The sequence below is a fragment of the Dinoponera quadriceps genome, unplaced genomic scaffold (genome assembly GCF_001313825.1).
Source record: "Dinoponera quadriceps isolate SergipeBrazil2010 unplaced genomic scaffold, ASM131382v1 scaffold3, whole genome shotgun sequence".
Taxonomy (NCBI): Eukaryota; Metazoa; Arthropoda; class Insecta; order Hymenoptera; family Formicidae; genus Dinoponera; species Dinoponera quadriceps.
This window is the reverse complement of record NW_014554293.1, coordinates 1,061,672-1,071,578: the sequence shown is the minus strand read 5'-3', so window position 1 is coordinate 1,071,578 and position 9,907 is coordinate 1,061,672. Positions and strand designations below refer to the sequence as shown.

General features: G+C 45.9%; 1 protein-coding gene across 1 annotated transcript in view; it reads right to left on the bottom strand.

Moving 5' to 3' along the window:
- Positions 1-9,907, bottom strand: part of LOC106743322 (acetylcholine receptor subunit alpha-like 1) — a 149,692-nt gene that overhangs the window by 21,191 nt on the left and 118,594 nt on the right. The window contains exon 4 of the mRNA XM_014617053.1: positions 5,341-5,450. Coding sequence (XP_014472539.1) covers positions 5,341-5,450 — 110 coding nt within the window. The remainder of the gene's footprint in view (positions 1-5,340; positions 5,451-9,907) is intronic.

The following is a 9,907-nucleotide window of genomic DNA, read 5'->3' as shown; positions in this document are numbered from 1 at the left end:
GGGGGGGGGCAGACAAGTTCTCGAAAAACTTTCCCGGCAAAAACTCGGGCGGCACGACATAATGAAAGACGACGAGGACGTCGGTCCTCCTTCGCCGGTCAACGCCACTCGCCAAATTTATTACGGCCGAATTAGCCGTATTAATTAACTTGATATTCATTTTATTCATTATGACGCTATCTCGCGGTGGACGAGATCGTCGTGGAGATCGCTCTTGGAATTTGCCTATCCATCTCGCCGCGTGATCTCTGCCATTCGAAATGATTGAGAATCCGAGAATTCGCCGTGCGAAAAGCGAGGAAGGAAGCCTAAGTCGAAATTTTAATGCCACTCTGACGTGTTCAAGGACAATTTGCGCCTACTTAGACGGCTTATAGATTAGCAAAAGTCTACTTCGACGATACTGCAACTCGTTAACTTGGCTCTTGAATTTTTAATTCCATGAATTGAATTCTAACGCTGCTTTCAGGCAATAAAATAAATAAATGCTCTCAATATTTGGATTATTAAATACCTATGAGTGTTCGAAACGACTGATTTGGACGCTGAAGACAGCGAGAATAGAGATTAAAACATCATCGTGATCGAAATAGCTGCGAGTCATATCGTTAGAATCGAACCTATTTTGCCGTCTTAGCTCTATGTTGCGAAATTAAACGTTCACAGATCCGAAAGTGCGAGAAATCAATTTTCGGCGCAAGAATACGCGAGTGATGGTCGCGCGAGCGGAACAGCGATCCCTTTAGAGTGGACCTTATTTACGACGAACGGTGTCGTATAGAATGCCACGTGAAATACCGCGCTTCGCAAAAGGGTCTCATCGCGGAAAAATATGACGTCCATTTGCGCATCATAGTGTATACCCAGCGTGTCGCGGAAATCGCTTTCTCTCTCTCTCTCTCTCTCTCGACACCCACGTCGAACCCACGAGGACGTCGAGCGGCATTGTAGATCGCCGGCCATTCCGACAAAGTCCGCGATAATCTTTCCCGCGGCTTACTCGAGAAGACGAGCTCCGTCTAGACCATCGGCTCCCCCGGCAGTTTGTCCCAGCCTCGACGTGAGGCTCGCTATATACCCTCCTCTGGCTGAATAGAGCGGAATCGTTGCAACCGCATTCCGCGCTAAGGCACCCTTTATGGACAATATTACTTACATCCCCGTCTCTCGGCGATCCTGGCGATCGCTCTCGGCCGAGGAAAGAGAGAGAGAGAGAGAGCTACCCTATTGTCGTAGGTCCCGACGCTTACGATGTAGCGTCCACGCGAGACCGACTGATCCCGCAATTGATAAGGTGTTGCGGCGAACGCGCGGCTCCGTGGACAGCGTTAAGCGAGCCGCGGGACGACGACAAGGACGACTACGAGAGAGAGAGAGAGAGAGAGAGAGAGCTCTGGTCGCGGTTGACACTCGCGAGATATGAACTGTTGCTACGTGGCTTAGCGACAGCGGCGAGCCGGCCCGCAAATCTGTCACGTTCTTAACGCGTTAATTCGCACAGTCCGCGCGCCGCCTCTCGCGAGCGAATGAGAGCGCCGGACGGTGTCCGACGACGACACTCGACCTTCGACCCTCGCTCGCTCTTGCGCTCTTCGTCTCTCATCCGCTCGTTCCGGCCGAGATCGCGAAGCGATCTCGAACGACCGCACACCTGCCCACAATCGAGATCGCGATTACCTTTTTACGCGCGCCTGGCGATCACTTGGAAGAAACTCTGCTTTGTTAGCGAGCCAGCCAGCCACTCTCTCTCTCTCTCTCTCTCTCTTTCTCTCCCACGCACGCGAGAGGATGGAATGGATTACCGCGGCGCATCTGGGATGAGCTGCAGGTGCGGTAATCCGGTGATAATGGAGAAACGAGATTCGCGCTCACGTACGTTCCCTGCATATTTTAACCGCGCATTTTGCGACACGGTCTCGCGACCCCCGCGCTGGGTCATTGTGCCTAAGCAACCCTTTGGCCGGCATTTCGCCCGACCCTTCGGCGTACATATAGACGTCCGTTTACCGAGCCGCAATTGCACCGGGAGTCGACGAATATTTCACCGGCGGAACAGAGAGCGCGCCAATGAGGAGAGGCTTATCGGCGATTGTTCCTTGATCGATTGTTCATTTCCTCTCGAGAAAACGTCGATGGACGCGCGAGAGAAGCGACTCGCCGTTTACGCGAGTTAATAAACCAGAGAGCGGCTACGGAGCTTCCCGGGGATTTGTTTATCCCACTCGATCGTATCAGACGGCATCCGGCGGGGGAGAAAGCGAAATAAAACATATCGGGAGGACAAAGGGGTGGTTTCTTGGCACATCGGAGCGAGTTTTACATAATGTATCAGCGCCGTACTGTATCCCCTTCGAAGGGATGAAAGGAGAGGAGTCTCTGCTCCCTTCCCCTCTCTCTCTCTCTATCTCGGTGTGACGCAAAGGATGCCGACAAGCCCGGAATTCATGGGCGTGCGGGAAGGCTGCGAGGCTCAGATGGAAATGAGAATAGCGGATTGAACGTCGCGCGCTCGAGTGGAGCTTAGCAGAGCGAGTTAAGTTCGGTTTATTCGATACACCGCCTCGACGCCTTAGACGAGATTGCCTGCCTCGCCCTTCGAGAACCGATTGTTCCGCCGAAGAGATGCGGGAGATCACTGCTTACTCGGAAATCACGGGAACGACGGCGGCAGCGACTTTCGGGACTGAAGCGCTTTTTGTTCCATACTTTCTGTTCCATAGCATGATGGTGGGAGGGAGGAAAAAAAGGGGAAAAATTCGCGCGAATTTTATAAATAAGCAGAAGCGAAGACCAATAACGTGCATTGACGCGGATAATTAATTTTCCAGGATTCCGGATTAATGGTGAAGTCATTTGCACGGACCTACGTAATTTGCGGCCGCGGCAGAACCGCATATTACGTATCGCGTCAACGGCCGAGTACTACCGCGCACGACGAAGACTCACGACGAATGAAACCTGCGGTCGTGAACGTCGGAGTCACGCGCGTGACAGTCACATTGTTGCGCATCGTTCAAAAATGTATATTCCGTTCTGCGTCATAAATAGCGCGTTTTGTCGCAGACAAGGTCGGGAAATTTGTGAGATCCGCCCACATCGCTGAATTTTTCGTATTTTTAGATCAACGTCAGATAAAGCGAAACGAGTTCGCGCGAATTTTGTGGCTGGTCTTCAATAAGAAATCGGGACTATTCATCTTCGTGATAATAACCGGACGAAATGAACGAGCGTATCAACTTCAGATTCAACCGTATGGGATTTGGTGTGTAGGCAAAATTTCGCCGTTTAACAGCTTTCTGTCGGTCAATTTTGTGTCAAGTTAGCGTAAATGACAAGATGAAGGAATGCAGCTTCACAAAAAATATCCAATACATTTCATTGCAGGTCTGTATGCATGTTGATAAAAGGTCGAGATAATTGTAAATTTACTTATTTAAAGAAGGATGTTTTTTATCGGCCATTTTTAAATCGCTCGGTATAAATATCTGGATATTTAGTGCGTATAATATAATATGTTAATTTTATAACTTAAAAGTAATATAAATTAAATAATATGAATATAAAAATTTTACTAATAAATAATAGAAATTAATAATAGATAATAGAGAGTCTTATAAATATATTTATAAAACTCTGTTACTATTGTTAATTTCTACTATTTATTAACATTTTATTACATTTAATATTTAATTTATATTATTTTTAAAATAATAAGATTAATACTTTATTATTGACTAAATGCGTGTGTTCAGATATTTATATCGAATGACTAAAAATGGCCGATAAAAAAGATCACCCTTTAACTCTCCGAGCTCCTCCAGGCCCTTTCGGTGATTACGAAAATTTACCGAAAGCTGACGGTCTTTAACGGCACCTCGTCGTCTCCGCGAAACTGTGCGTCTCGCAAAAATTGCAAAGCACGAGCTTCGTTGAGGATGCAGCCAACGAAACACAGCTGAGGCGCGGCAGCGAGAGTGCGCGTACGAGTACCGGGCCATCGTCGGCGAGCGAACGAGCCGATCTCACCGAGGGACTTCTACACCCCCTCCTCGTAAAAGTGTCCTCGGAGTACGTCCTATTTCTCAAAGCTACTAGACGACGCCGGCCAGGCAGCCGCGCACCGCACGGTACTGCAGCGCGAGCTCGTTTCTACAGCATGGATTTTCAAAATGACCGGCGAGGACGTGCCGTTCCTCCGAGGAATATTCCGGCCGGGGGACTTTACGAGATACGTTCCTTTGCACTCCGCCCTAAAATCCCATGAAGTATGGTCGATTCGTGATGACGAACGACAGGCGGAAACAAGGGGAACCGCGCGCAGAGAACGATGAAATTAGGATTGGTAGTCCTCTCTCTTTCTCCCTCTCTCTTTTTATCTTGAGCCTGAGTTGAAAAAAATGTTGATACTCTGACACTTTTAAGGATAGTTTGCTACTTTAGACGGCCTATAAACGGCCAATTAAAATTACGGCTAATTAAAATTAGACTTAGTAGATGTATTAAATTTAAACAAGAACATTTTTAAATTGCGTACGATTTTTTTAACCGATTTTTAAGAAATCGATTCTTTTAATCCGCCCTTTTTTTTTTTAGTAAATCGATGCTAGTTATTCCGATTCAAGATCGATTTTTTCTAAAAGACCGCCCATCACTGCTATAGACTAATAAGAACCTACTTTGATGATAGACATTTTTTAAATATCTCTCTTGAATCCCTTAATTCTACAAACTAAACTTTAATGCTAATTTGCTTATTAACCCTTTCGCGGCGAACAGCGCCTTTAGGCGCTCAGCTATAGATGCTCATTCTCAGCGAACAGCGCCGTTCGGCGCTCAGGCAAATTTACCCGCGGCGAACGAACAGATGGCGCCCATTCGGAGCCGCTCTCTTCGTACCATACGTAGATTGTACCACACAAAGGAAAATTATTAAAAATTGTTAAAAATTATATAAGATTATTAAAGATTGTTAAACATTACTAAAATTGTTATTATTATTAATATTATTGTTTGATCGACGGGCCGGCCAGCCGCGTTAGAGAAATGACCAGCAAAATCAGCTCCACACACTGCGTTCGGAACGACTCGCATATTTTGTCCGCGCGGTCGATCTGGCATCGGCTGCTTAGAGCGCAACTCTTTCCAGAGCACTCCGCCGCGAAAGAGTTAAATTTGCTTACAGTCAAAGTAGGGTAGTTATATTGTCTTATTAAAATTGAAATTGAACTTATCTCGCTATCTTAGCTTTTACTGTATTGTCGAATTAAAAGTTTAACATAGGGCCAACATTTTCGACGCGGCTCTAAGGCTTGTTCAGAGAAGAGGCGCTCTTTTACTCACTTGTTGTAAAGAACAATGTCCGGCAGCCAAATGTGTTCCGATGGTACATGAAGGGTATCGACACCGCCATAGTCGTCCGGGTTCCACTTCAGCTTGTAGTCGTTCCACTCCTGCAAGCAGAAAGAAAGAAGAAGAGTCATGAGAACGCGTCGTCGGCATTGGGGGGACGAGGGGGCGGATAAGTCTTAATCGATTACACCGGCTAGGAGTCCAAGGGCGTAATTAAGGAGCCGTTCATCAAATCGACCTCGAGAACGCATCGAACTTTACGAGGCCGTTACTTCGCTCGTCGCACCGCCAATCTAAGTAAGCGACGGAGAAGGCCTTCTTTCGAATCACGCCGGGATCTCCGCATCGGCGCGAGAGATGGCCCATAATCGTCCTAACTGCCGTCGATATATCTCGCCATCGAGAAGTCTCGGGGCCCTTTTTCGGGAGAACGCGATCCTCGTAATTGCCGAGCGCAAGTTTCGCCGGTTTCGCGATGTCCAGCAGCGGGGCGTATGCGAGATCCACCTCGCCGCTGAGATTCACTTTGCGAAATCACGACTTGGTGCGTCGTCCACGTGGGACCGGCCGATTAAGGAGGGAAGTAATCGCGAGAGAAAGAGAGAGACTTCGCTTTTTCTCCCTTCCCGTTAGCCACGATTATTGTCCTTCTCCTTTCTTCTCCCCGCCACGTTACCTATATCACTGCTCTAAGATATGAGACGGTTTCTTTGTTACTTCGTTACTTCGTTATATCTCTCCGGTAACGAGGAGAAACGGGGCGGAAGGAGCAAGATGGAGTCGAAAGAGAATATCAGAGGAGAATCAAGGTGTTACGGTATACACAGACCGTAAGGGCGAAAGTATTATGTGCATCTTATGAGCCCGTCACGCGCAATTCGCGCCGATATCTTGGCCAGGCGCGCAACATTTGTTCGCCACCGAAGTTTTCGATAGGAAGTTAATTTGTGTGAATGTTGGCGCACGCAGTCTTTGCAACTGTAGACTTCCGAGCTTGAATGATTAAGTTCGCTTTTTAATTCTACAGATTTCATTTTAACGCTATCTTGATAACTATTTTGATATTAAAATCGCTGAAATCGTTGGCATCATCAAGGTCAAGGTAGGAGTAAATTATATTATTAGAATTGAAATCGTGAATCTGTTTCGCCATCTTGGCTCTTAGTGTATCGTAGAATTAAACTTAACATTAGGCTTAACATGCGACCAAAATTTCGACTCGAAATAACTCGCAGGAAACGCCAACACTTTCTCACAACCGGATCGCCGCTCGGCGCGACGACGCTCTCGTTCGATTCGGTTATAGATTGAACTCCGCCAATTCGTTATGTCGAATGTCCATCGAAGTGTTGGGATAGGGAGGAAGGGGGAGGGAAGAAAAAGAGAAATAGCGAAATCGTTTCTGCGGCAACCGTTCACTCGTGCATGCGTGCACTGGATAGATATGATTGAAAATTATTCCGCGGGACAAATTACGCGTCTTCCCTTCGGGCGAGTTATCATTTAATGCGAAATACAAAGCAACGGACCGCACGGCAAAAAGCAGACAAAATTGCTTTTCAAACGCACCGCGCGCGTATAATATAATAATTTCGTTTTTCAGGGTCCGTTAATTTATTTGCGTCGACGAAGCTTGTGTTCCCGCTATTAAACGGTCGTGCGCGCGTACGGAGATTTCATCAGCGTGAAAAAGGAAGAAGCGGACTCTATGAAATGGAATATGGGCGATCTCGTTGCGGCGAAAATAAACGCTTTTTATGAAGAGTTTCGCTTCTATAAAAACAACTAGCTGCATAAATTTTGAGAGTTCTCTCTCTTTCTCTCTCTCTTTTTCTCTTATTGCATTCTCTCCCCGCTGCACGTGCCATGCAACAGCGCGCGGTGCTGAAATTTTTGCCGACTCGTCTTACCCATTTTTAAAACACGAGACAGCCAAAATCGTTTTCATTTCAAGTCAAACGCGATGATGTATTCGCAGCCAACGGCGATACATATCTAACGCGTTTGAGAAAAGAGCAAACGATTTCGAATGGGAGCATTTTCAGCGCTAATTCCGAAAGGATTTCATATTGCCAACGATATAAATTAACACACTGCCGACCAATCGGATAAATCTACATTTTCGATGATCATTGATTGACCTATCAACCTAAACTTAAACTTTTGATTATTCCAGTTTCCAATTATTATTTTTACACTGAAAGAAAAACTACATAAATGTTTGCTAAGGCGTATTAGAGTAATTATTTTACTTGGATTAAGTAAATATTATTTGAATGTAACATTCTGAAAGAAAAAAACTTACTGTATTTAAGTAATATTTAACAATATCTATTTAATCCAAATAAAATAATTACTCCAATATTCTTTAGCAAATATTTATTCAAATGAGTATTATTTTTCTCTCTCAGTATAATTTTAAATTTTATCGTATTGACTTCTATTTTGCAAGAATTGTGAAGATTCAGATCAAGATATGTTTAAAAAATGTTTGGTTTTTGAAACCTGATAAAGCCTGATAAAGCGCGATCGGCGATGTGTTAATATAAATCGAACTCAATAATATTCAGACTCATTATTACATTCCTCCCCCCCCCCTTCTCTTATCGTCCTAACGGAAATTAAAGAAGACATTCTCGTTCAATCATCTTACGCGAGTGATGCACAGTCAGAAAACAATCGCACAGTACCGGGGAGGACACCCATTCGCGATGTATATCGATGTACGCGTTCACGGCGCGTTCCGAGTTTCGTTGCTCTTGCGGGCATTAATTATTCCACTCGCAATTAGCCGAGTTTGGTACGTATCTGGCGGCCTCGCGGAGCGCTTAAAATTCCACGCACGATTCCAACGGACTCAGATCGAAATCAATTATCGCGACGCGCAACGAGCGGAATAGCCGAAGGACTTTTCTCTCTCTCTCTCTCTCTCTCTCTTTCCCCCTCTCTCTCTCCTCTCATTTCCTCTCTCCCTTTTTTCATTCTTTGCGCGCGCGTGGCTCGGTTAAACGTAATCCAGATATTATTAACAACTAATGGATTAATATCTGCGATATATTCCGCGCAGCGGAGATAATCTGGACTGATGTGCGACGCACTTTGCGCGCAATTAACTCGGAAAATCTAGAATCCCAGATATGAATAGAGAAGCCGTCATCGGGTTCGATATATCGGGAATCGCGATCTTATTTGTACGATGATATTTGGAGTAAGTGAATAAGGAATAGCTGCCAATTTCGGCTATCCGGGCACCTGAATCTCTTCGTAATCTCTGAGTATACGGTTAATTTCAGACATTACAAATTGTTAATTTTTGCAACGGTAACAGATAATAATGAGATGATCATCCGAAATTAGCCGTATGCTCTGTTAAAACGCTTGTTACACGAGGACATTTTAGCGTGCAATACTTATGCCAATCACGATGGAGATAATATCCGAAATCTAATAACATTTCTGTATTTATGTCCAGAAAACCCGGGGAAAATCTAGCCGCACGAGAGCGCGCAAGTCGACTAGTTGGCTTCCTCCGAGCACGATCGCGCGATCGTAAAAATGCGGCAGTATTTTTCAATACAGCCGTAAATTACGCCACACGTCATTTGCATCGGAATTTTTCTACTCGCGCGCGCCTGGCCCCGCGAGCGTGCGCGCACGCTCCGTGAGGAGAACGATTTATCGAAGGACGTTGGAGTCGATTGTGCGACATCGTAAAATTGCATACCATGGACCGCTAGAGAGCACAGCCACCGACCGACCGACTGGTGCGCAGCCTTGCGACAGAGAGAGAGAGAGAGAGAGAGAAGTGAGAGAAAAACGCCGGCAATTTAGTGACAATATTTCCTTTCTTATGGCACAAAGTGCTCCCGTGATATCGCTCGTTCGGGAGAAATGCGTTACAGGAAATTTCGATCTTTCCCGCACCATGTCATAAATATTGCCAAATCATTTATCGGCCCTCGTCGCGATCCACCGTCGTCGTAAAATTCAGCGTCATATGCGTGTGCGCGCTGTGCTCGCTTGGGCTTGCTAAATCCAAAAGTCTCAATTATCGGATATTTATGGATTCTAACGGCACACAGTATACTTAAAAACGCCGGACATATAGCAAATTAAACAACGTTTAACTTGTTAACCGGACATCGGATAAGACCGCTTAACAGTCGGGTTCGAGACTGGACAGACTTTGGCAACCCCATCCGTGCCTCGTTTCGCGAATAAACTATAAATTCCACCGTTATCCAAGTTACTACGGTTCTCGTTTTTAAATATATCTCTTTGTTAAGCGAATGGGACTCCAAGTCGAATGGCTGGAGGCAAAGCGAATCGTAAATCGGCTCGCGCCATGTCAAGAAAGATATTGTCGCAGAGAGAGAGAGAGAGAGAGAGAGAGAGAGAGAGAGAGAGAGAGAGAGAGCACACAGGAGGAAATCGGCGAGAGGGTGAAGGAGGCGAAATCGACGACTATCTAGCGTAACCTTTTAAACTCGAGAATGGCTGAGAAGCTCCGTATTTTCTCGGGCGCGCCGTCGCGCATCTCCTGTCGCGCGGCGCCCAG